Source organism: Prionailurus viverrinus, chromosome E3 (genome assembly GCF_022837055.1).
Source record: "Prionailurus viverrinus isolate Anna chromosome E3, UM_Priviv_1.0, whole genome shotgun sequence".
NCBI classification, from domain to species: Eukaryota; Metazoa; Chordata; class Mammalia; order Carnivora; family Felidae; genus Prionailurus; species Prionailurus viverrinus.
Window position 1 is genome coordinate 8,333,630 of NC_062576.1, and position 24,261 is coordinate 8,357,890.

General features: G+C 58.5%; 3 protein-coding genes across 7 annotated transcripts; 1 reads left to right on the forward strand and 2 right to left on the reverse strand.

Moving 5' to 3' along the window:
* Positions 1-497: 497 nt before the first annotated feature.
* Positions 498-3,871, reverse strand: MOGAT3 (monoacylglycerol O-acyltransferase 3). The gene is made up of 7 exons (XM_047839270.1): positions 3,799-3,871; positions 3,477-3,584; positions 3,321-3,391; positions 2,832-3,036; positions 2,273-2,447; positions 740-942; positions 498-652 (listed from the first exon to the last, which is right to left on the reverse strand). The coding sequence occupies exons 1-7, from the start codon at positions 3,869-3,871 to the stop codon at positions 498-500; spliced, it is 990 nt and encodes a 329-aa protein (XP_047695226.1).
* Positions 3,872-7,798: 3,927 nt separating this feature from the next.
* On the reverse strand, positions 7,799-14,815 carry PLOD3 (procollagen-lysine,2-oxoglutarate 5-dioxygenase 3). Of its 2 annotated transcripts, none has more exons than XM_047838986.1 (19): positions 14,578-14,815; positions 14,054-14,145; positions 13,757-13,893; positions 13,484-13,647; positions 13,228-13,340; positions 13,017-13,080; positions 12,514-12,611; positions 12,180-12,281; positions 11,891-12,016; positions 11,604-11,725; positions 11,268-11,372; positions 11,046-11,171; positions 10,660-10,801; positions 10,461-10,574; positions 10,177-10,245; positions 9,611-9,715; positions 8,925-9,071; positions 8,528-8,653; positions 7,799-8,240 (listed from the first exon to the last, which is right to left on the reverse strand). In XM_047838986.1, the coding sequence occupies exons 1-19, from the start codon at positions 14,690-14,692 to the stop codon at positions 8,085-8,087; spliced, it is 2,223 nt and encodes a 740-aa protein (XP_047694942.1). In that variant the 5' UTR covers positions 14,693-14,815; the 3' UTR covers positions 7,799-8,084. The 2 variants fall into 2 exon arrangements, with proteins under 2 accessions (XP_047694942.1, XP_047694941.1); XM_047838985.1 differs by having other exon boundaries at positions 12,864-13,080.
* Positions 14,816-15,228: 413 nt separating this feature from the next.
* ZNHIT1 (zinc finger HIT-type containing 1) lies at positions 15,229-21,354 on the forward strand. 4 transcript variants are annotated; one of them, XM_047838989.1, is made up of 5 exons: positions 15,229-15,433; positions 19,143-19,313; positions 20,620-20,699; positions 20,834-21,003; positions 21,099-21,354. In XM_047838989.1, exons 1-5 carry the CDS (start codon positions 15,376-15,378, stop codon positions 21,118-21,120), a joined length of 501 nt encoding a protein of 166 aa, XP_047694945.1. In that variant the 5' UTR covers positions 15,229-15,375; the 3' UTR covers positions 21,121-21,354. The 4 variants fall into 4 exon arrangements, with proteins under 4 accessions (XP_047694945.1, XP_047694946.1, XP_047694947.1 ...); XM_047838990.1 differs by lacking the exon at positions 15,229-15,433 and adding an exon at positions 15,611-15,726; XM_047838987.1 differs by lacking the exon at positions 15,229-15,433 and adding an exon at positions 15,734-16,004.
* Positions 21,355-24,261: the final 2,907 nt, after the last annotated feature.

A 24,261-nucleotide genomic window follows, 5' to 3' on the forward strand; every position in this document is an offset into this window, starting at 1 on the left:
AAGGAAAGAAACCTATGCACGATCCTGCAGCAGGATTAAGTCTTGCTGGGAGGAGAATTCAGGATTCTGACACCCAATCTAAGGCAGCAGCTCCAGGGGCGTCTGGGTGGCTCAGCCTGTTAAGCATCCGACTTTGGCTCAGGTCATGATCTCATGGTTCGTGGGTTCAAGCCCTGTGTTGGGCTCTGTGCTGACAGCTCGAAGCTTGAAGCCTGCTTCGGATTCTGTGTCTCCCTCTCTCTCTCTCTGCCCCTCCCCCGCTCACATGTTTTGTCTGTCTCTCAAAAATGGATACATGTTAAAAAAAAAAAAAGATACTAAAGCAGCTCCGTGGCACGTGAGAGTGGGGGCGGGTTACCCACGGAGGCACAGCGTGAGCCCTGCAGGCGGCTGATTCTACAAAGCAGTGGTGGGAGAGAAAGAGCTTTTATTGGAGTGGTGCAGCTGGCCATAAGTGGAGGTCCCAGGGGGCTGGGGGCTGGGGGGCGGGGAAGAGGCTAGATAAAGGTGAGGTGAGTTGAGGCAGGGACGCCACAGCTTTCCTTGTGCTCCTCAAACAGTGTCTCCAGGGCCTGCATGTAGAGCGTGTGGTAGTGGTTGACCTCCTCCTCGGTGGGGCAGAGGATCTGGGGCACCGGAATGGGGCGGCCCACTGCAGGGAGAGGGCAGACAGGGGTGATGGTGCGGGGTTGCCCGTACAGCTGACGGCCGCTCTCCTCCCCCAGAGACGGGCACTCACCCACGGTGGTGATGGGCCTGGCAAAGGGCAGCAGGCCCCAGGAGTTGGCCGAGAAGAGTCCGCGACCCCAGAAGATGCAAGGTGAGTAGCCCGTGAGCTTCTTGAAGGCAACCTGGCACAGGTATTGCCAGGAGCCGGGGGCAAAAGCCTTCAGATGGAAGATATCATTCTCTCCAAAGGAGTACACGGGCACCAGGGAGGCGCTGAGCAGGGACAGCAAGAGAGAGGAGGCGTGTTCGGGCCAGCGGCTCTCGGGGAGCCCCCAGACGGGGCTGCAAATCCCTCCCACGCCTGGCTCCCCTTTCCGAGCAAATGACCAAGAAAGATCTGGAAGAAAGGACTCACAATTCTTGAGAAATGATTGCGTACCGGGCCTTCCTCCCCAGCTGAGCCTCGAACCACATGGCGCTTAGGGAGCCCTGACCCCCACCCTGGTACAGACAAAACTCCTCATACAGCTGCCCCAAAACTCAAGTCCTAATGGCATGACCAGTGACACGAACAGTCGATTAACACATACTTGTAGCTGTTCTTTCTACTGGATTTTTACCATAAAGTGAGCTAGAGGAAAGAAAGTGCTATTAAGGGGCGCCTGGGGGGCTTAGCCGGTTGAGCGTCCAACTTTGGCTCAGGTCATGATCTCACTGTTTGTGAGTTCAAGCCCCGCACTGGGTTCTCAGCTGTCAGCACGGAGCCTGCTTCGGATCTTCTGTCCCCCTCCATGGCTGCACCTCCCCTGCTCTCACTCTCTCAAAATAAATAAATAAACTTAAAAAAATGTTTTTAAAAATATCCATGCAGAGGGGACCCGTGCAGCTCAACCCTGTGTTGTTCAAGCGTCGACTGTACACATTTTCTCATCTAATCTTTGCAACCACAATATCGTTGTAAAATTAGGGATTAGTCCTATTTCGCAAGTAAAGAAACATGTCCGAGGTCTCGCCTTTGAGGTAGAGTCAGAAAGGGATTTGAACCCCGGGGCTTCTGAGCACAAGGTCCTGCTACTCGAGCTATGATCCTGCCTCTTTCAGAGAGGGAAGACTGGCCGAAAGTGGATATGGTGTGGAAACAGAGAAAACCCTCAAGTGTTGACATGAGAGGGGGCGCCGGCCGGGGCGGATGGTGGGGGGTGCTCAGTCTGTTGAGCGCCCGACTTCAGCTCAGGTCACAGTCTGGAGGCTTGTGAGTTCAAACCCCGCGTCAGGCTCTATGCAGACAGCTCAGAGCCTGGAGCCTGCTTCGGATTCTGTGTCTCTGTCTCTCTCTGCCTCTTCCTCACTCACACTGTCTCCGTGTGTGTGTGTGTGTGTGTGTGTGTGTGTGTGTGTATGTCTCTCTCTCTCAAAAATAAATAAACATTAAAAAAAAAAGTGCTGACATGAGAGGCTGATAGGCGCAGGGCACAGTGTGGGCTCTGGGGACACAGAGGCCCAGCTACAGGGACCTGGATATGTAGGGACAGAGAGCGTGGGCCCCCAGATGCAATGCAAAATTCACCAGCACCCCCGGGCTGGGCACTTGCGCCCCACTCACCCGTGTCTCAGTGCCAGGCGCACGAAGCCTTTGCGATTCCGCAGAACGAGGTGGTGCGTCCCTGGGATTGCATACAGGGCCTCCTGGGCGCCCCCAATTATGATGACCACAGCCTGCCCTGGCTGGGGCTGAGAGAGAATAAAGTCCAGGCTCCCCCGATTCACAGAACAAATTCCTGCATGCATGTCGAGGTGGGGAGCAATCACCACGGGTTCCCGGGCTGCCTGGCCCCTCGCTCACCCTTTTGGCGCGTGAGCCCCACACCCCCATTCCTTCGAAGTCTGCTGTCCCGTGCCCGTGTCAGTGTGACCTATAGTGCCTCTCCCCGCAAGGAGGCAGGACACTTGCCCCAAAGCTACTCCTTGCCACCTACTGTGAGCCCGGCCAACATTACCGCTGGGTGCCAGGCCTGGCTTCATCTTCCACTTCCCAATCGGTCAGAGGCCATACCGCGTCCTACGGTGAGGCGCTCCTCCCCCACCATCGCCAGACTGCCTCCCACCCGCCCAGCTGGCCGGGTGGGAGGCAGTCTGCCCCGGGTGGGGGAGGGGCGCCTCACCGTAGGACAAGGTATAGTCTCGGTAGATCGGGAAGTGGAAGATGAAGCTCAGTCCCGCCAACGTGAGCCGAATCCCGGGGAAGTGCTTGGAGAAGTCGTTCATCTCCGTGTTGAAATTAGCGAAAGCTCCCACGCTCATGATCCCGTGTGGGTGACCACCGATCACATAGTTCCGGTCCGGGGGCAGCTCTGCTGTTTTCACCAGCTTGGGGGCATCGGGCGGGAGGAGGAGGAAGAGGCGTGGACGGCAAGACAGCAGATGAAAAGAGTCTCCCTCCACCCCAAGCAGGCTTCAGAGTTCAAGGTCCTCCCTGGGCCAACAGCAGGGGCGGGGGCTACTCTGGAACACCACTCGGGCCCCCTTCCGCGTGCCCCATTGTCTGAGTTTAGAAAGCCCAGGGGTGCATAGGCGGGGGTGAGCGGGTGTGGGGGGTGAGGGTGGGGGGAGAGGGAGGAGGCAGAGAGTCTCTGTGGATGGTGACCTCTCACCTTGACCGGAAAATAATCCCTTAGCTCTTTCCACATACTCCAGGTTTTCACCAACGCAAAGCGCCTTCCACCTTGGGGCAGAGAGATGGGTGGAAGAACGCCTGGGGCGCTCAGCCACCTTTCTTCCTCCCCCAGTGCAAGTCCGGCCATGCTCACCTCGGTTGGGAGTGTCCCAGTCCAGGAAGAACCACACCAAGTAGAGAACAGAGAAAGACCAGAGTGGAGTGAAGAGGAGGAAGAGGAGGAGAAGGGAGAAGAAAGGACCTGGGTGAAAGATGAGAAAGGAAAGTCACCGCTTTTGAAGCTGGGTCATCGCACCCAGCGCCTGATCTCCTCCCCTCTCAGATCGCCCTGGTGCAGCCAGCCACCTCTGGCTCTCTCCTGCTCCCTTTGCAAGGGGGGGGGGGGGGGGGGGCTCTAGCTTTCCTGCCCCCACTCCCTGCTCTCCTTGGGGACCCCAGGCCAGCAGGCCTCTCACCCATGAAGAGGAAAGTCAGCACGAATTGGTAGGCGCTTATTGCTTCCAGCCACTGCTTCCGCACGGTTTTCATGGCGAGGCGCAGCGGGGGGCGTCGGAGACTCCTCTGCCAGTAGCTCCCCTCTGCCAGCGGGGCTCCAGGGGCCCGAGCACAAACCAGGAAGGTTTGGGCACCGACGGGATGGCTTTCTCCCGAGAAGGCCAAGCCCTCGGGGCCCCCTCGGAACCGCGGGTGTGTTGTGCGCGTTTGTGGAGTGGACGGGGAGATCTTGGATCCGAAGCGCCAGTCTCCAGCATGATCTTTGAACTTACAAGGAGGTCCTCGGGGTGGAGGTGGGAGGCGACAGGAAGTGTGCGAGGGAGGTGGGGCGTCGGTTGTGGAAAGGAGTCTCAGGAGAATCTGGGGAGCCCGCCGACTGGGCCCCCGCCGCCGGCCCGCCGTGGCCAGAAGCCCCCCGCCGAGGCCGTGCGCTCTCCAAGCGCGCGTCCCGGAGAGCAGGTCTCCGGGTGTCAAAGTCATCCGGAGGCACGGCCGCGCAGGAACACGCACGAACACGCACACGTTGCGGCTCTGTTCCCACGTTTCATTTCCCTCCCCTCCCCAAGTCGCCGCGGGGACCTGCGTGCCCTGGGGAAGGCGAGGTGCGGGTGGGCGGGGAAGGCGCAGCGAGCCTTGTGCTCCTGGAACAGCTGCGTGAGCCTCTCCACCTAGAGCGCGGGCAGCGCGTCCACCTGCGCCCCGCTGGGCCGCGAGCAACGGACGGCAGGATTGGGGGGTGGGGCGGTGGGGGGGGCACTGCGGGCAGAACGGGAGGTGAGAGGGGCGGTCGCTGGCACCCTCATCCCGTCCCCTTCCCGCCCACCAGCCCGACGGTGAGGGACGGAGTTCAGGCCCCGAGCAGTCGCCTAAGGCCAGCCTCGGGGGTGGGGGGTGGGGTTGGACCCGGCGCGGCAGAGGTGCGGCCCGCCGCCGGGGACCTTCACCTCCCGGAGCTGGGAGCGCGCGGGGCCCGAGCTCCGGGGGGAGCCGGTGCGCGGGCGGGGGGAGGAGTGGGCCGAGGCCGGGGCTCCCCGCCGGTGCCGGGGGGCGTGCGAAAGGGCGGGAGGAGACCCAGGCTCCCGTGGAACAGCCGCAGGGCGACCCTCAGCAGCGGCCTCGGCGCCTCCTGCGCTCTCCGCGCCAAGAGCCCGGAGGGCTCGGGAACTGCTGGAAGAGCTCGTTCTCCCTGAGAGAGAAGACAGGCCCCAGGAGAGCGAGGGGGCATGCCTGACTCTGAGTCCCTCACCCTCCCACCCCCCACCCCCATCCCTGACCGGGGCCGGCCCTCTGCACTCCTCCCGGACAGGGCAGCCCGCGGGTGTCCCCCTGGCCACTGGCCGCTTCCTCAGTGCCAACTTGACAAACCCCTTCTGATTCCGGATCCGCAAGGTTAGCGCACTCGCTTTTGGGTCCAGCGCTTCCAGGGGCCCTCTCGCGGCCACCTGGCCGCCCTCAGGCCGGGACAGCGGACAGGTGGCGCTGGCCTTGTCAGAGGACAGCAAACCTGGGGTGAGGGCAGAGGCAGGGGGCCTGATGCCTGGGTCCTTGAGAAAAGGGGTAGGAGGACACCAGGCAGGTAGAGCTGGGACCCAGAGCCCCCCCCCCCCCCCAAGGGCAGGAGGGTGAAGTAGGAGTCGCCAGCTAGGACTGAGGCTGACCTGCCCCCTCCTCACCACTACACATGGTGTAGTCCCTGAAGCGAGGGAGGTGGAACCAACCTGACAGCCTGAGCAGGTGCAGCCAGAGGCCTGGAAAGAGGCCCAAGAAGCCCGTGGTCTCTGTGCAGAAGTTGCTGGCTTCTGCAGGGAACATACCCCACCCTGGCAGTGAGATCAGACTTTCAGGGGTGACCAGAGAAGAGACGGTTCCAAAGCCTTGCCCCCACGCGGCACACTGTTCCTGGGTGCCCCTCACCAAGACAGGAAAGCCATCTTGGAAATGTCTCCAGGTGGCCCAGTTGCCCACCCAGGCAGAGCAGTGGCCTCCTGCCTGTGGCGAGTCCCTGTCTCCAGAGAGCCAGACCAGGTAGAGGAGGGCTAGGATCCAGGCTTTGCCTAGGATTGTGGAGATGAGTGCGGCCAGGCACACCTGGGCTGTAGAATGGAGCGGCGGGGGTGATTCTCAGGACCCCCTTCTGCCCCCTCTTGCCTGTTGCATGGTTTCAGGCCCTTCTGTCCCGGCTCATTCCTTCTATGCCTTCAAGGGCCCCCAGAGATCCCTGCCCTGCCTCCCTCCTGGAAAGGGGAAAGCGGGTGCCAGATGCTGGGACTCACTCACTGAGCCCCAAAAGAAGATCCACTGAAGGACGGCCACTGCTTGGAGACCCTGCAGGAGGCCGGCACGCTGTGGAGGGGTGATCCCACAGGGGCTGCCATGGGCTCTTAAGTACTCTCCTCATGGTCCAGCCCACCAGCCCTGGCCCTTGGTCCTGGCTTGGCCCCCGTTTCCACCCTCTTTGCTGCACACTGTACCCTTGTGAGCCCCAGGATGAAGAGTTAACCACTCTGTGAACCCACGGGCCCGTGACCAATAGGACCAAACAGAAATGCCCAGGGGTGTGGCCAGGAGCCTGGGGGTGAGGAAGGTGTTTGGGCCTTGGGCCTTTGTGAATAGCCAGGCTGACAGAGGTCTGGGAAAGCGGGTGTGTATCACCAATGGCAGAGCTCCCCACACGAGTGAGAACAGTTAGAAAACTCTTTAGTCGCCCTGGCCGACCCCTAAGGAGTAGCTCGGGCCTCCGTGGGGGACACATCCCAGAGGGAAGGGTTTTTTGGCGAAGGCCAATGATTGGTGAGCCCCGAAGAGCACACCCTCCAAGGGTGCCTCACATCGCCATGGTCCTCCCCCCAACACTGGCCAGAGCTGTGGACTGCTAGCTTCTCCAGGTCAGGGAATGACACTTCTTAAATTAAGAAAAAAAATTTTTTTTAGTGTTTATTTATTTTTGAGAGAGACGGAGAGACAGAGACACAGAATCTGAAGCAGGCTCCAGGCCCTGAGCTGTCAGCACAGAGCCTGACACGGGGCTCGAACTCACAAACTGTGAGATCATGACCTGAGCCGAAGTCGGACGCTCAACCGACTGAGCCACCCAGGCGCCCCAGGAATATCACTTCTTTAGAGTCTGACACAGGTCCCATTCGGTGCCTCTATCACTCGCTCTCCTAGCATAAAAGACGTTCCCACTTTTCATCCTTCACGGTGATTTTCTGACTGAGGTCTCCCCCAGGCTGTAAGCAACCAGAAGACAGGTCTGGTTCCCATCAGCACAGCTGACAAGTGCCCAGCAGATAGGGGATGCTCAGTGCATGAGATAGGATGAGCCAGCGTCTTCCAGTGCCACAGACTGACACGTCGTTTCTGTCCCTGTCCCCTGATTCACTCTCGTGCGGGTTTCCCCCTCCAGGGACCTCACCAGGAGGTATTTCCTCCCGTCCCTACTCAGCCGCCTTCCGTCTGCAGGGAGACCAGGGGGGAGATGTGCTGAGAAGTATGGCCAGAAAGATGCTCAGTCCACATGGAGGGGTGACCAGCCCCACCCATCAAGAAGGCAGGCTTGGGTCGTCGGGGTGGTTCAGTTGGTTAAGCGTTCGACTTCGGCTCAGGTCATGATCTCGCGTTGGTGGGTTCGAACCCGGCATCGGGTTCTGGGCCGACAGCTCAGAGCCTGGAGCCTGCTTCGGATTCTGTGTCTCCCTCTCTCTCTGCCCTTCCCCCCACTTGCGCTCTGTCTCTCAAAATAAAGAAAATAAAACATTAAAAAAAAAAAAAAGAGGCGGGGGGAGAGAGATATGGGATCCACGGAAGTTTCCAGGTTCCCACACTGCTCTACCATCTGCTTCTGCCTTTTCCTCTTCTCTGGTGTTTGTCTTTGGAGTAACTGCAGGCGTCCCCTCTACTCTGGTGGCAGGAGGGATCTGGGGTCAGTAGGGAGGCGAGAGACTTACAGGGACTCAAGGCTTACAAATCCTCCTTTATTGAGAGGGTGAGAAACAATAATTTATCACACAGGGAGCCCTCAAAGCCTTCTCCCCAGGGGTCCTTGGGGACTGTGGGGAGGGGCAAGGGGGGGCTCCAGGAGCTTCCTGAGAGGGCCGCGTGTTGGGGAGGGGGGAGGCGACACATTCAGTCCCAGGCACACCGAACATCCGCTCAGGAAGCGAGGCGCCAGACAGACCCCCTTCCACGGAGGGGGCCCCCCCGGGAAGGCACAGCGGCAGGGCAGGTCTGGCAGAGTGGTTGAGTGTCAGGGGTCGACAAAGGACACCATGATGTAGCGAGTGCCCCGAGTGGTGGGCAGCCCCTCGTGGTAGTGGGTGAGGCGGCCAGGATGCAGGAGCCCCCAGCCCTTCCGTGGGGACGAGACTATGCAGTCGTAGCGCAAGAAGCGGCAGCCACCTCCCTGGAAGAGGGCGGGGGACAGAAGTGGGGCGTGAGCACACGGGGGAGGGGGAGAGGGAGGGGGAGGGGGGCGGGGCCTGGGGGGCAGACAGCCACAAGGGGGTGAGAGGCAGACTAGGGAGGCCCAGGAGGGCAGGGCGGGCAGCCCGGCAGAGCCGGGAGAGGACATGGGGGGGGGGGGGGCAGGGTGGCTGACTGAACGGTGTCAGGGGCGGGAGGGCAAGGTCCAGGGGCAGAGTGTGTGCGCGCGCACGCGTGTGCGGAGGGCCCCCGGCGGTGCGGGCTCACTTCATAATCCAGGCCCTTGTGGTTGAGGGCGACGTTGAGAGTGAAGGTGGAGGAGTCGTGATGGGGCCGCAGAGACGGCTGCTCATCTGGCCGGTAGCGGACCACAAAGTTCATCACCGCCCGGGTCTGTGGGGGGCCGTGAGAGAACAGGCTGGAAGTGCGACTGTGAGGTGGGGGGGGGGGGGCGCTTCTGAGGGGGTGAAGGCCCTGTCCGGGGGGAGAGGGCGGGGCTGCAGGGGTGTCGCTGCTAACTGCCCCCCGCCCCCGGCTGCCCTCCTGCGGTATCCCTTTCCACGGGCCTCCAGACGCTACCAAGGCCCAAAGGGTGCTGCCTGGAGACTTCCAGCCAGGACCGGGGTGTGGGAAGGTGGAGGAGGGGCAGGGGGCAGCGGCCCACCTTGGTGTGGTAGCCTGGGAACAGGCTCTCTGTCATGGGCCCCACGTACGTCCTCAGCAGCTGCAGCCACTGGTCCTCATAGCCCACCTGCTTCATGTGGATGTCTACAGTGGGCACGTTCTCGTAGCCTCCAGCCAGCCTTGAGTCCTGTGGGCGGCCGGCACTGAGCCCCAACGGGGCAGTGCCAGCCTCCCCCTTCCTCTTGCTCTCGGACCTTAAAGCTCGTGGAACCTGGGTCTGGAAGCCTCGCCCACTCAGCCTGACTCGCTCCTGCAGGCCCTCTGTGTCTCAGTGAAGACGTCATCTCTTCTGCGAAGCCCCTCGGATCCCCTGTGTCTGGGCCGAGGCCCCCCCCACCCCCCCGTGACTCCCACAGCATCTGGGCTGCCGGGCGCAGCCTTCAGAAGTAGCTCCTGCCACTGACTATAGCGGGTGAGGTGCAGGGGGGCTCGGCCAGCACCGCCCAGTGCACCACACCGCCTAGGTCAGTGGCGGCACCTGGGACTTGCCTGCCCGGTTAGTGTTTCTTGAATGAATGAATGAATGAACACAGTTGTGCCCTCTGTGGGTCCTCTCCCCCTTGGGGACCCCTCTTTGGTGCCACTCTCTTGATTCCACGTCCCTGGCTCCCAGCCACACCTCCCTCCTCGGGGAGCCCTCCCTCCTCACTACCCAGCCCCCCTCACCTCATGCCGGCCTCCTGACCACTGGCCATAATGCTCCATTTCCTCCACCAGCTCGTCACACATCTGGTCTGACAGCAGCGGGAACCAGTACACGTCTGGACATGGCTGAGAAGACAGGAGAGGAGCAACAGGGCCATCGGGATGCTCGGTGACCTCTCGGGGAGAAGCCAACAGAGCGGAGAAAAGGCGAGGGGCAGAAAGGGAAGCCGGGGACCTGGGGACCCGAGCGTGGGGACAGGCCATGGCCAGCGCTGGGCCAGGAAAGGCTGGGCTAGAGAAGGTGGCAGTGGCTCAGAGAACACGGCACAGGTGGCGGGGGGGGGGGGGTCCTGGAGCCCCGGGTTTGGGGCTTCCTTATGCTAACGGTCCCAGGAGAGAAAAGAGGACCGCTCTGATTGGTGGCAGGGTGGGAAGCTGAAGGCCCATCTGCTCAGCCTGTGCCTTTATCTGCCCGGGCAGAGCATTCTGCCCAGGAGGGGGGTCTGTTTGGAGACCGCTAATCCAGGCGGCAGACTCAGGGCGCAACGGCCACCAGGACAGTCAGGGGTCCCGTGGGGGGGGTTCACCTGCTCCACGAGTCCCTGCCCTTCCAGGGCCCGGCTGTAGTTCTCGTGAATGTACTGCTCCCGCCAGTCCTGCGGCAGGGGAGGGGTGCGCGCTTTGACCCGTGCCCTCTTCGCGCCATCTGGTCCCCCCAAGGAAGCCCCGGCCCCACTACCACGACCGCCCGTCCTCAGGCAGTAGCAGACCTCGGGGGTGAGCACTGTGCGTGTGTGCGCGTGCACGTGTGCCCGCGTCCTCCTTTAGAGAAGGGCGTGCTGGTTCTCTGAGCGAGAGGCCCATCACTCACCAGGGGGTTGTCGAAGATTTGCCAGAGGTCAGGGTGCAGATGGTCTGTGTCATACCGAGAGGTGGCCAGGAGGCGACCAAATTCCTGCTGATTGCTGAGGTGGAGGAAGATGCCCTGGGGCCGGGTCGGGGGTCAGAGTGAGAAGACGCGGGTGGCTGCTTCCCAGCACCCCAGCATGGGGCCCCCAGGCCCCACTCACCTTGTCGCGCAGGCTCTTACAGAAGGCCATATCCGGGTCGGTGTCGCTGCCCGAGAACACCTCCCTCTGGGGCAGCTCTGTCCTCAGGGTCTCGCCGCGGATCACGTACGCCTGGGATATATAGGGCACATTCCACACGCCCCTGGAGGCACCCGCACCGGGGTCAGGTGGGCACGATTCAACCCGGGAGCCCCTTCCCCCAGGGCGCCCGCTCGCCAAGCCGCGTCCCCGGTGAAGCGGCGCCAGTCACGCCACCCCGGTCTCGCTCCGGTCCCCCCACCCCACAGCTGTGGCACTGCGACTGGAGGCCGCGCCGGAGCCCTGGGAGCGGGGCCTCGGGAGGGCACGCGGGTGGCCGCAGGCTGGAGGGCAGGGGCAGGACTCACACTCGCTTCCGCTGCACTAGTTCCACGTAGTCCTCGGACCGAGCGTAGTACTCGTCGGGGCTCAGGGCTCCCCAGAAGTTGGACCACAGCTTCCCGTGGCGGGACAGCATGGGCGCTATCACCTTCCTGTGGATGGGCAGAGGTGAGCCCTGTCCCCGGGGAACAAGTCGGGGGCTCCCCGGAGACTACCTGGGCTCCCTTCGGCCGAACTGGGCAAGCGACCTGTTCTCTTCAATGAGGATGCGCAGGGTCTGCTGGTTGGTGATGACGGCGTCAGCATCCAGGCTGAAGTAGAATTCGCACTCGGGGTCCTGCCGACAGCTGTCCCTGGAGGTGACAGATCAACGAACAGATGAGCTAAGACGGGAGCAGGCGGGGTGGGGGGGGTGGGGGGGGAGGGGGCTGTGGGGGCGGGGGCGGTACGCTTGCCTCCCCAGGACCCCTGGCTGGGAGGGTGCCCCTGGGAGGCCGAGCAGAAACCACGTGGTGAACGGAGAGGAACGACCGAGGCAACGTCCCTTCCCCCTCCCCCGTCCGCCCCTCCCAGTGCTCACTCACATGGCCATGTCCCTGGCCTCGCCCGGGGTCAGGGCCTCCTCCGGCCCCACGAGCTTCACAGCTGAGAAGTGGCCCTGGAGCTGGGGCCAGGAGTCTGCAATGTGGGGCTCATGGTACACCTCCTGGAGATGGGGGGAGAGATGGGAGGAGGGGAGAGAGAGGGCAGAAAAGATGGCGCCTGAGGAACAGGAGGGGGAAGGTGGTGAGCGGAAGGGGCGTAGGAAGGAGTCTGGGCCGATCCGGTGGGGGCAGGGCCCTTTGGGAGGCTGCGCAGGGGGGCGTCTCACGTTGTTATGCAGGAACAGGGTGACCCTGTCAGGGGGGTAGTCCAGGAGCAGGAGCCGCTGCAGGAAGCGGGGCAGGAACGGGGTAGGCTGTTCCACGAACACGGCCAGAAGCACCCGGGGGGGAGGCTGCAAGATACGACACCTTGGGGCTCAGAGGAGAGCCCAGGCCTCCCCCTGGTGTGTCCTGGGGATCCCCAGAGCTTTGCCCCGTGCACTGCTGTCCCGCATGCTCTCCCCGCACCCCCTGCCTCAGTGCCTTGTCCTGCCCGACCCTGGCACCCCTCCTCACCTGCCCCCCCGGGAGTATCCTCCGGTCCCGGCCGCAGAACCCACAGCCTCCCTGAGGAGTCCAGCCATTAGGGACATAGTTTCCCAGGTAATTCAGCTGGAGCTGTTGGAAGAGGCAGTGAGAGGCTGAAGCAAAGGAGTCCAGCAGGAGAGGGACGGAAAGTCAGGAGGACGGGCAGGGGACAGGGCAGGAGGGGAAGGGATAGACACTTAGACCCTCTCCCATCACCTCTGCCTCGGGGGCTGGGGAGGAATGGCTGTCCAGAAGGGATGGAGGTACCCAGGGGCAGGGAGCAGGTCTGACTGGGGCAGGGGCAGGGTCTGTGGGTATAAACCTTAGTCGGACCGTTCCCATGGACCACAACGGGAAGTGTATCATAGGCCACATTCCGGATACGCACGCGATTCCGATCAAACTTTAAAACTATCTCATCTGGGGAAGAAAGGGCCAGCTTTACACTCCCTTCCTCTCAAGGCTGCCAAGCAGCAGATGCTTCTAAATATGGTGGGCGGGGGACCCCGGCTTCTCTAGAGGGTGAAGGACTGTGGCTCCAGGGGGGGCGAGGATTGGCTACCTTCTCTCTCCGAGGGTACTGACCAGGCTACTGCCACCCTGGGGTGCTCCACCACACTACCTGGGTGACCGGGGCGAGTCCCCAGTCCCTCGGAAAGGCAGCGTCCTCACCTGTGACAGGTGGTAACCACAGACCCTCCCTTTGTAGGATTGTTGGGTTAAACGAAATTACAGAAGTAGAGCCCCGACGCAGAGCCTTGGCACAAAGTACGTGTCCAACAGATGCTAGGCACAGCGACCCCCTCCGGCTGCCTTTCTCCTCACCCAAAGCCCCATTGAGGTTCTGAAAGATCCGGGATTTATGATCCAGATTGAGGCTGAGTTTCTCCTGCATGGGATGAGATGGGGCAGTTAACCGAGGAGCGGGCGGGCCATAACTCCCCACTCTTTCTACTTCCTCCCTGAAGCTCTACAGCCCGCATGGCGCCTGCAGCCCTGCAGAGCTGCGAGGGGCCGCCCTCCCCGCCATCCCCACCCTCAGCCCTGGGTCCAGGTAGAGCCGTGTGTAGAACAGCTGGTCGTCATCATCATCCTCGTACTTCCACTGGCGGACGACTCGGTGGATGGTGGGGGCAAAGCCGATGAACCCTGCGGGGGGTGGGGAGGTGCTGACTCCAAGACTCTTAGGGTCCCAGACACCCATCCCCACCCCCTCTCTAGCCCGAAGGCGCCTGGAACATCCCAAGCCCCACCACTCTTGGCCCCTCAGCCTTGGGCACTCTGCCACTCACCACCAGAGTTGAGGAAGCGCTTCCCCGTGCCCACCTCAGGGTACTGCTCCGCCAGCCCCCACTCGGGCCAGCAGAAGCCCTCGGCAGAGAAGAGCAGGCGGCTCCCACTCTGGACGAACTTCTTCAGCAGCTCGGAGGGGCTGCCAGCCAGAATCACGTCGTAGCTGGGCGAGGAAGAGGGGCCTGAGCAGGACAGCCACTAGGAACCTCGGTATCCTTACCCGCCCCTCCAGCTTGCCCTTCCCCCCTGTTCCCCAGCCCCAGCCCCTTTACCTGTCTACGAACATGATGACCATATCCTCCCGGTCAGCATATTTCTCCATTTCCTTCTTTAGCCACCTGACCTTCTGTCCTCCACCAACCGTTCGGGCCACATCACCCCCTCGCCACTCCTGTCCCAGGCCCAGGGTCTGTGGTGGGGGGGAGACCCGCGGTGCCGGGGCAGGGCTCAGCCGGCCCGGTGGGCCCTCCTGACCAGGCTCACCGTGGGGCCCCAGGCATCCAGCCCTCAGCCCGCTCCAGGGGCAGCAAATCCCCTCCTAGGGGCCACGAGGGCATTCCTCTCCTCACCCGCACTGTGTAGTTGAAGAACTCTGCTGACCGCAGGAAACGCCGGTATCCTTCCGTCTTGGCTGTGGCCACCGTGATCACCAGCAGCTTCTCTGTCACCAGCCGGGAATTGGCGCTCGGGACCCGCTCACCCAGCTCACTGCCCCACGAGTTCCGCTCACCGCAGGCCCCCTTGCCCTCCCTCCGACTCTGCCCCTGTCCTTCTATTATTTTTATTTTTGTTTTTCCGATTCCCTCTTAAACTCTTCTCAACCTTAAAACTTCGGCCCCAATTGAGAGCTGGGTGGGAGAGACACCCAGGAATCCGGGATGAGTTCACATGGAGAGACTGGAAATCCCAGCTCGGGGTGGAGGTGTGGGGGGGTGGGGTAGGTGGGCGAGGGGCCGCGCGATTCGTCCCACGGAGGGCCCAAGGGCTTGGGAGAGGCCGGCCACCCCCTCCAGGCCTCCACCCCCCGCCCCTCCCGGACCCTGCGGGCAGACACGCAAAACCCGCATCCACTCGCCGCTCCCGGGGCTCTCACCTGGGTTGACCGGGTCTCTGCCCCGGGGACGGTCGGAAGCAGGGGTCGCAGGAGGCGGGAGCAGCAGCAGCAGGATTCCCAGCAGGAGCCGGAGTCCCGGGCCCCAGGAGGCCATGGCGAGGAGCCGGCAGAGAAGGCACAGAGGCCCGCAGGGCGCCTGGGCTGTGCGCCTAGATCCCAACTCCGGGGAGGGGCTGTGGGCAGAGGGACCGGGGCTGCCTTGCGGCCCGCTGTGAGGAGGTACAGGGCTCGGGCTCCGCCCTGGAAAAAAGGCGTAGCCCGAGGCTACTGAAAACTCGAGAAGCCGGCGCCGTAGACAAGGCGAGGATTGTCCCCGGGCGTGAGCGCGCGGGCTGCACGGAGCCAGCAGAGGGGGCGCCCGGCCGGGAGGCGGGGGCTCGGGCCGGCGGTCGCGAGCCGAGTACTTCGGTCTGAGCCAGCCCGGCCCAGCGCCGCCTGACACACGAGGAAACTGAAACCCGGAGAGGGGAAGTGACCCCCAGCAGGTCCGGCGGGATGCGGAGGCGGGTCTTTGCCACAGCTCTGCCGGGAGCGGCTGGGCGGAAGGCCGGGCGAGCACGGCGTGGGGGCGCTCGGAGCGGGGACGAGCGGAGCAGCGGGCGGCAAGGAGGGAGAAGGCCGAGGAGTCTGCGGTGCCAGGGGCGCAGGGGGTTGAGGTTTCGGCAGAGGGTCACCAAGGGACTCTCGGATTGCCCACTCAAGCCTACGCACTCTCTTTGGTAGTCCAGCCCATCATCTCTGCCGCCCCGGGAAGAATCTCCAGGGACTGCCTTTGTGATGGTGGCATCTTCAGAAGGACGACGAAAGGGAAATAACATTTCTCAAAAGACCACTGGTACCACCTCTTTAAAATGATCCACGTAGGGGACCCCACAAAATACACAGCCACCCTGAGGCCGGAAGTGGTTTTGCCCCTATAAAATATGGCGGAAAGCTTTCTGGTCTCCTAGGGAACATCACGTAATGGGTGGAAGCTTTGGGAATGCTAGTGGGATAATTCTGCGCACGCGCAAAAGCACGCGCTGCCGGAAGTGATGACACGCCTTCCACAGCGGGTGCTTTAGCACGCGTGCGCAGGAGGCTCTTCCGTCAGCTGTGTTGTGGAAATGGTGGAGAAGAAAACTTCGGGTATGTGAGCCCCGGGCGGTTGGCCCCTTACCGCCTCCCAAATCCGAACCTGGCCTAGAATGTTTTCAACCAGTTATTAGTCTCAAGTCCCTTCCCCGGCGCTCGGGCCCTGGCGTCGGGGTCGCTCCTCAGCCCATCCATTCATGTTTAATTGATGCCTGCCTGCTCCACGTCGGGCGCCTGGGTTGGAGATTGGAAAAAGATCCCTATCATCCCCGAACTGGCTTTCTGGGAGGGGAACAGACACGCAGGCCTGCCACTGCACTTCAGAGTGATAGGTGCGATGGCAGAGGGGAGCACAGCTGGGCGCGGGGAGGAGTGGCATCTAACCTAGCTTCTGGGATGGAGGGCACCGGGAAGGGGGCGGGGGAAAACGCTTGGATGGAGGCTTGAAAGTCGGGTTAAGGTTTCACTCGGTGCAGTTGCGCCGAGGCTCATTCCCGGCAACGTGAACCGCGCGTGCAAAGGCAGGAAAGCAAGAGAAAGCAAGTCGCTTGGGGAGCCAAGTTCACAGTTCGGGGCTTGCGGAGGAATAGCAAGAATAGTCTGGAGGGTTGGGGAAAGGTACACCTGAAAGGCATCCCATATAGTGCCAGAGAGTTTGAATTCTCTGGAGAGGGCAGTGGGGAATCATTACAGGCTCTCTTAAGGCAGGGGAGTGACCGAAAGAGATTTATCTTTTAGAGAGGCAGTTCTGGCTTCAGGGCGGAGCAGCGCTGTACGGCGGAACTTTCTGGAATGATGGGAATGGTCTTACTCAGCACCGTGTAGGATGGCAGCCTTTAGCCACATGTGGCGGTTGAGCATGTGAAATGTGGCTAGTGCCACGGAGGAACTGAATTTTAAATTTTAAACTTACTTAATCTACAGCATTTAAACAACCACAGGTGAGTAGTGGCTACCCCCTTGTACAGCGCAGGTCTAGAGACTGGAAGGCAATTTAGGAGCCATTGAGTAGTCCCCCAGATTGACTTTTTAATGAATCCAATCGTGTCAGCATTTCTTAAACTCTTTGCTGGATCTCCATTATTCTCAGTATAAATCCCCAAATCCAAAGTTCTTTAGACACTTACAGGTAAGACTGTTAACAGCGGGCCTGACTTTATAACCACACAGCACCCCCTCCCTACGTGCTTTATATTACCAGCCATACTGAACTTTTTATAATTTATTGAAGGCACCACAGTCTGCCATCCAAGCCTTCTCCCATGCTGGTATGAAAGCCTGAAACACCCTTTTCTTCCCCCAACCAAGGTAACTTCTATTCATTAGTCAGATCTCAACCTAGACTTCTTATTTTCCTGTGGAAAATCTTTTGACTACCCCAGGGCCAGTTGGGTGTTTCTGGCATGTGCCCCCGTAGCACCGTGTACTTCCTTGTGCTAACATATCCTGTGCTCTGCTCATTTGTTTGATCATTTGTATTCCCCACTAGACTGTAAGCTCATGTATTCCCAGAACCAAGGGCACCACCTGGTACTTGGGAGGGAGGCAGTATACAGTGATCCAGAGCTGGGAAGCTCTGCGTTCTTCCCAAGCCACATACCAGCTGCATGAGCTTTGGACATGTTTCTTAACCTCTGAACTTTAGTAAACTGGGGATGATAATGATATCTCTTGCGTTGGGTTGATAAAGAGTTAAAGCTCTCACACAAAGAGCTTAGCATAGCGTCTGGTTCATAGTGCGTGCCCAGTGTTAGCCCCTGGTGCCGATGGTATTTATTTTGGTTACAGGCACTCGATAAATATCTGTTCAATGAATAAAGAGATAATTTTGTGTAGAGTTGTGAGACCCTGATAAAGAGAGAAGTTTAAAATAACTCCTAGGTTTCTTGTTTAGGATGCCTGTGCAGATGGTTCTGTTTACTTAGAGAGTTCAGGAAGAGAAGCAGACTTGGAGGGGAAGATTTAAAATTTTGGGCTGCAGTGCCGAAGGGGTCATCTCTGATTACTGCTCGAAGCCTGTCATGTGGCCTGCCCTCTCGTCTCTAAGGAGAGGGCTGTCCCCATCTCTTTCTGAGTCTGATCTCTCTTCCTGGGATTGCAAACCCAAACATAGGGCTGTCTCTCCCAAAAGCAAAAGACTCCAAAAAGTGGTTCTCTCAATCCTGAACCTTCTCCTGAGCTCCACAACTGGCTGTTCAACTGGTTGCAGGAAGTCAGCTGCTGACCTCACCATTTAATTTTTAAGTTTATTTATTTTGAGAGAGAGACAGAGAGAGAGAGAGAGAGAGAGAGAGAGAGAGGAGTGGGGGCAGAGAGAGAGGGAGAGAGAGAATTCCAAGCAGGTTCTGCACTGTCATCACAGAGCCCAACGCGGGGCTTGAACCCACAAACCGTGAGATCATGACCTGAGCTGAGATCAAGAGTTGGATGCTTAACTGACTGAACCACCCAGGTGCCCCATTGACCTCACCATTTTAAACCTCTCTCTTCTTACCTACCGGCTGTTCACTGGGATCAGATAATTCTACACAAAATGTCTCCTTCTTCATTAAACACATTTGCTGAGTGCTTTTCACCATCAGAAAAACCTGAAGTCACATCAGGGATGCAAATGAAGGGATTCTTTCCACCAGAGGGAAATAGTAAAGTCTCAGGGTGTAGTAAAAGGAAGATTTTAGAAATACACACTGGATTTGGCCCTAGGGCATCGCCAGGGTCCTGAGTGTGAGTAGTTCCCACTGAATGGGAGTCATTTTGCTGGGGGTTGAAGAGTGGATGGGAGGTGAGGAAATGAAGCTTCCCATGGATGATTCTCTCAAAGATGAGTCTTTGTGAATTTGGGTCAACACGTGAGGGTTTGGCAGGTTTTTCCAGTGAAGGGAAGGTCCCTGTTGGGGAAGAGGGTTTGAAGATGCAGGAGGGACAGAAGGACCCGAGCTGGAGATGGAGGGTTGGGTTTAGCAATGGGACTCAGTGGAGGGGTAGGGGGTGCATCCTCTTGGAATGGAGGGAAGGCGGGTGCCAGGCAGTTATATTTGAGAGCGGGCTGGAGGATGAGCATCTCTACGTGTGTCCTTTGAAGTAGGAAATGAGATTGCTAAGCATGACGGCTGAGTGCATGAAGGTCTCAGTGGAGGCTGCAAGCCCTGCGTGTACAGTGGTCCCCATCTGCACGGTTTGATTTCTGCCAGCAGTGAGAGGTCTCCAGGAGGCATCTCTTTGGCTGGGTCTGGGGATTGGGAGGAAAGGCCAGGGCCAAAGGCATGAGTGACTGAAATGACAGCCTTGTTAGCCAGGAGGGAGGCAAGCCAGAGGGGCTAATATATTGGGAGAAGGTACAGGCGCCAAGGGCTTGGTGACTCAGATGACATCAGAGAGCTGTGGTTCCGTCCGCACGCTTCCCGGAACCAAGGCCAGCCCAGCTTCTGTCTTCCCGTGCCCTCATGACTCCCTGGCTCTGCCCCACCCAGTTCGCTCCCAGGACCCTGGACAGCGGCGGGTGCTCGACCGGGCTGCCAGACAGCGCCGCATCAACAGGCAGCTCGAGGCCTTGGAGAATGACAACTTCCAGGACGACCCCCATGCAGGACTCCCCCAGCTCGGCAAAAGGCTGCCTCAGTTTGATGATGATGCAGACACCGGTGAGGCAGGGGTAGGAGGAGGCGGGTGGAGGGAGGGAGGACCGGGCTGGGGAGGCAAGGCCAAAGGAAGGGGAAGGGGTCTGCCTGGAGACAGATTGTAGAGGGACATCGGGTTGGGGCAGGGGGTGGGGGAGCCGATGACACAGGAGCCCCTCTGTCTTTGTCAGGGACTGGCTTCTGTGACTTCTGTGACCGTGAGCCAGCTGCTCTCCCCCTCTGCGTCACCTTCCTCTAGCACATGTAGAGTAAAGAACATGGAGAGCTGAGCTCCGGGAGCACTTCCAGCTCTGACTTAGAGCCTTGGACTTAGGGGAGCGTGGAGATGAATGTAGGAGCAGGTTAGAGAAGTGAGGGGAGGGATGCACGGTAGTGAGAGGCCGACTCAGAACCCAGGTGAGCGTGTGCGCAGGGAGTGGACACGTGAGTGTCGGGAACAATGGCACAGAGAAAGATGGTGTCTTTCTTGGCACGTGCCAAGTAACTATAGTTGACCTTTGAGCAACGAGGGTTTGAGCTGCAGGGGTCCACTTGTACGTGGGATTTGTTCAGTCGGTGCTGTAAATATATTTGCTCTCATGATTTTCTTTCTTTTTTCTTAAGTTGTTTTTTTTTTTAGTGTTTATTTATTTTATTTTTTTTTAATTTTTTTTTCAACGTTTATTTATTTTTGGGACAGAGAGAGACAGAGCATGAACAGGGGAGGGGCAGAGAGAGAGGGAGACACAGAATCGGAAACAGGCTCCAGGCTCTGAGCCATCGGCCCATAGCCTGACGCGGGGCTCGAACTCACGGACCGCGAGATCGTGACCTGGCTGAAGTCGGACGCTTAACCGACTGCGCCACCCAGGCGTGCCAGTGTTTGTTTATTTTTGAGAGAGATGGAGACAGCATGAGCGGAGGAGGGGCAGAGAAAGGGAGAGAGAGAATCCCAAGCAGGTTCCGTGCTGCCAGCACAGAGCCTGATGCAGGGCTGGAACCCCATGAAACTGTGAGATCATGACCTGAGCCGAAAGCAAAAGTTGGACGTTTAACTGACTAAGCGCCCCCCCCCTTATGATTTACTTAATATTTTGTTTTCCCTAGTGTTGTTTTAAGAATACAATATATAATACATATAACATACAAAACATACGTTAACCGACTGTTTATATTGTCAGAAAGGCTTCTGGTCACCAGTAGGCTATTTGATGTTGTTTTTTGGGGAGTCCAGAGTTATACACAGGTCTTGGACTACGTGGAGGAGGCCAGCACCCCAACCCCTGTGTTGTTCAAGAGTCAACTGTAATTAATTGTTCTTCCTCTGTAGGAAAGAAAAAGAAGAAAACTCGAGGCGATCATTTTAAACTTCGCTTCCGAAAGAACTTTCAGGCCTTGCTAGAGGAGCAGGTGAGAGGGCGTGGCCCCGGGGACTGGGAGGGCCCCACGGGGAAGGAAGGAGCCTGCAGAGGTCCTTGTCCCAGGGCGGTGTTTGCCACGTGGGTGGGCGGAGGAGGTGTGGAGCCTTCCCCTTGTCTCTACAGAACCTGAGCGTGGCCGAGGGCCCCAACTATCTGACAGCCTGTGCGGGTCCCCCCTCCCGGCCTCAGCGGCCCTTCTGTGCCGTCTGCGGCTTCCCCTCCCCGTACACCTGCGTCAGCTGTGGCGCCCGGTACTGCACGGTGCGCTGTCTGGGCACCCACCAGGAGACCAGGTGAGCTCAGAACCTCCCCCTGCGCCCACATCCTCTCCTTCCTATCCCCCAGCCTCCCGGGACCTCTCCTCCTCTTGGGCCTCCACTGCCTGCAGGTGCCTGAAGTGGACTGTGTGAGCCTGGGCGTCCCCAGAGGGGAAGGCCCTCTGCACCCCACCTCAGCCTCGGAGAAGGCTTGGCCAAGGAGAGAGGTGCTCTTCTGGACCGAGAGAGGAGCCGTTCACTCGCCCAGCAAAGCTGTGTCCTACCTGCCAGGGAAGACAGGCCTAGTCCCAGGGGCTGTTTGGGGGGAAGTGGGCTGGGCCCTCAGCGTGCTGTTGTAATAAAAGGTGTCATCCGAGGAGGAACCTGCCTCTTTGGTCACGTGGTGGTTTGAGCATGAGGGTCACGGGTCTCTGTGCTGTTCACTGCTCCGTGGGTTTTCCTTCTATGCGTCAGTCACCCCTCCCACTGTCTGTCTCCCTGGGTTCCCTGACCGAGGAAGATTTTGTCCCATTCTGCTGCCACGCCCACATCTCAGCCTTCTTTGGCTGTCGCTTTATGTCATTTTTTGATGATGGATTCGGTGCATTTGCTTTTGCTTTTTGTTTCTGTAGTTCTCCCGAGTATCATTTGTGCACAGTTAGGACTGGGTGACAGGGAAGTGGAGTGAGGGCTGGGGGTGGGGCACAGGAGGAGACTGAGGGAGGAGCCAGTCCCCTGTCTTCATCCTCTTGATACTTAACCGGGTAGAGAGATCAGCCCTCACCCTTGGTGCTGCTCCAGAGGAGGCTGCTGTTACCAGGGGCCGCAGTGTGCAAAATTATTAGTATCCAAGAAAACCCAGACATTTCTGGAGGCATGGGGAATTCACGATATAGAGGCCTCTGTTCTTGGTGGCCCTGGGTGCTATAATTCTTGTGTGCTGTGAAAGCTTCTTACACTCAGGCCTCCTGTAAGTGGATTGTGTGCTATGAGCTTATAAGCTCCTTGGAGTTGTTGTCTTAAGGCTCTGTATCCTGTTGGAACTTAGCAAAGCACATGCTTAGGAAGCATTTGTTGAACAAGTAACCTCAATGAGATATTAATGAGATCCAGTAAATTCGGTGTTAGGCATCTTTATAGGCTCTCCTCCCCCCTTTTGGGACTTTCCTACAGCTGGCTCAGGTGTCCCAGGGTCTGCCTGAGAAACTGCCTGCCCTTTCTCTGGAGACTTGAGGTGGGGTCAGTGGTGTCGGTGGCTGACCCAAGTTGAATGGTGGTGAGGATGCGGTTTGAGGACAATCCCAAGTGGTTTTAAAAGACGGCTGTACATTTTTTTGACAACCCTTTGATCGAAAGGTAGGGTCTTTGTCCCCTTTCCCTGGGATCTAGGCAGAATTCTGACTGCTTCAACGAGTACAGGGTGGCAGAGGTGAGACCATGTGACATTCAAGGATAGGTGATAAAAGGCAGGGAAGCTTCTGCCTTGTCAACTAGGACACTTGAGTTTTAGATCCCTCAGCCACCATGTAAGAAATCCAGCCATCCTCCAGGCGCCTGGGTGGCTCAGTAGGTTAGGAGTCCAACTCTTTAAAAAAAAAAAAAATTTTTTTTTTTTTAATGTTTACTTATTTTTGAAGGAGAAAGAGACAGAGCGTGAGCAGGGGAGGGGCAGAGAGAGAGGGAGACATAGAATCTGAAGCAGGCTCCAGGCTCTGAGCTGTCAGCACAGAGCCCGATGCAGGGCTCGAACTCATAAGCTGTGAGATCATGACCTAATCCGAAGTCAGATGCTCAACTGACTGAGCCACCCAGGTGCCCCAGGAGTCCAACTCTTGATCTCAGCTCGGGTCTTGATCTCAGCTCGGGTCTTGATCTCAGAGTTATGAGTTTGAGCCCTGTGTAGGGCTCCACGCTGGGTGTGAAGTCTACTAAAGAGAAAGGAGGAAAGGAAAGAAAAGGAAGGGAAAGGAGAAAGGGACAGGCAGAGAAAGAAAGAAAAATCAAGAAATCCAACTATCCTAAAGCCGCCTTGCTATGAGGAAGCCTAGGCCACACAGAGAGGCCACACGCAGGTGGCTGAGTCAAGCCTTCAAGCCATTCTAGCCTAGGCTTCCATTGTGATAGTGAAGACACATCCAGGTAATTCTGGCACCTAGGCATCGAATCACCCTCAGCTGTTTGAGTCTTCATGACTGTGTCCTCACTGTCATGGAGCAGACACAAGCCATCCCTGCCACACTCCAAGTTCTGACCTACAGAATCCATGTGTATAACCAAATGGTTTATGCCACTGAGTCTTGGGATGGTTAGAAAGCAATAGTAACTGGGACACCAGGAACCCAGTTTGCTGGCATCTAACTTCTGGCCTCAATTTGTGTCTCCCTCCCACGAAAGGAAACTTTTCTAGGCCCTAACCTTTTTATTTCCCTCTCTATCAAGAAGTACATGCAAGGGGGAACATTGCTGGCTCAGTCAGTAGAGCATGCGACTCTTGATCTCAAGGTCGTGAGTTCAAGCTCCACACTGGGCGTGGAGCCTACTTAAAAAAACAAAACAAGTACATGCAGGAAAGAAAATAGAAGGGCACCTGGGTGGCTCAGTCAGTTAAGCAGCCGACTCTTGATTTTGGCTCAGGTCATGATCTTGTAGTTTGTGAGTTCGAGCCCCGTGTTGGGGCTGACAGCGCAGAGCCTGCTTGGGATTCTCTCCCTCTCCTTGTGCCCCTCTCCAGCTCGCATGTGCTCTCTCTCTCTCTCTAAATAAACTTAAAACAAAAAAAAAAGAGGAAGGAAGGAAATAGAAGAAAAGACTTTCTTGGTGGAGAAATACATCAGTGCTTCACTGTGATCACCTCCATTGGAACTCCTGTCAGATTTGCACTGAGTTAGTAGTCTCTTTGGTTTCTTTCCTAAATTCACTGGCTTTGTTTCATATTTTGCTGATATAAAAAGTCACTTAGATTCTGCCTGGTGTAAGATGTGTCTACTCAGGGACACACCCAGCCTTCCCCAACTGACCTTCATAGGACAGAGCCGGACCCAATGGCTTCCCATTGCTCTGAGCTAAGTGGCTCCAGGAGTCATCTGTTGACATCCTCTAGGAAGGGGTCACTGGACCCCTCCACTTAAAAGCACACATCCCTTAGGGAAAGCCTTGAACAATTTTTGCCCGCTCCCCGTGTGCTAGGGAGATGGGTTTTCACCCGGGGCTTTGGGAAATCTGCACTGTGCCAAAAGCTTGTAGGGGCTGGACCCAGTGTCATGTGATGGAGCAGCACAGCCTCCTCCTGGGTAC

What these genes read in the sequence shown, in the direction of transcription:
- ZNHIT1 (XM_047838987.1), top strand. Translation starts at nt 15,881, where the DNA reads ATGCCTGCCTGCTCCACGTCGGGCGCCTGGGTTGGAGATTGGAAAAAG. An exon ending in ACTGCACTTCAGAGTGATAG is followed by an intron (nt 16,005 to 19,142) that starts GTGCGATGGCAG and finishes TGCCCCACCCAG; the next exon opens with TTCGCTCCCAGGACCCTGGA. An exon ending in TGATGATGATGCAGACACCG is followed by an intron (nt 19,314 to 20,619) that starts GTGAGGCAGGGG and finishes CTTCCTCTGTAG; the next exon opens with GAAAGAAAAAGAAGAAAACT.
- PLOD3 (XM_047838985.1), bottom strand. Translation starts at nt 14,692, where the DNA reads ATGGCCTCCTGGGGCCCGGGACTCCGGCTCCTGCTGGGAATCCTGCTG. An exon ending in GAGGCCAGGGACATGGCCAT is followed by an intron (nt 11,373 to 11,603) that starts GTGAGTGAGCAC and finishes TGTCACCTCCAG; the next exon opens with GGACAGCTGTCGGCAGGACC. An exon ending in ACAAGGGCCTGGATTATGAA is followed by an intron (nt 8,241 to 8,527) that starts GTGAGCCCGCAC and finishes GCCCTCTTCCAG; the next exon opens with GGAGGTGGCTGCCGCTTCTT.
- MOGAT3 (XM_047839270.1), bottom strand. Translation starts at nt 3,871, where the DNA reads ATGAAAACCGTGCGGAAGCAGTGGCTGGAAGCAATAAGCGCCTACCAA. An exon ending in GCTGACTTTCCTCTTCATGG is followed by an intron (nt 3,585 to 3,798) that starts GTGAGAGGCCTG and finishes TCTTTCACCCAG; the next exon opens with GTCCTTTCTTCTCCCTTCTC. An exon ending in CTGGGACACTCCCAACCGAG is followed by an intron (nt 3,392 to 3,476) that starts GTGAGCATGGCC and finishes CTCTGCCCCAAG; the next exon opens with GTGGAAGGCGCTTTGCGTTG.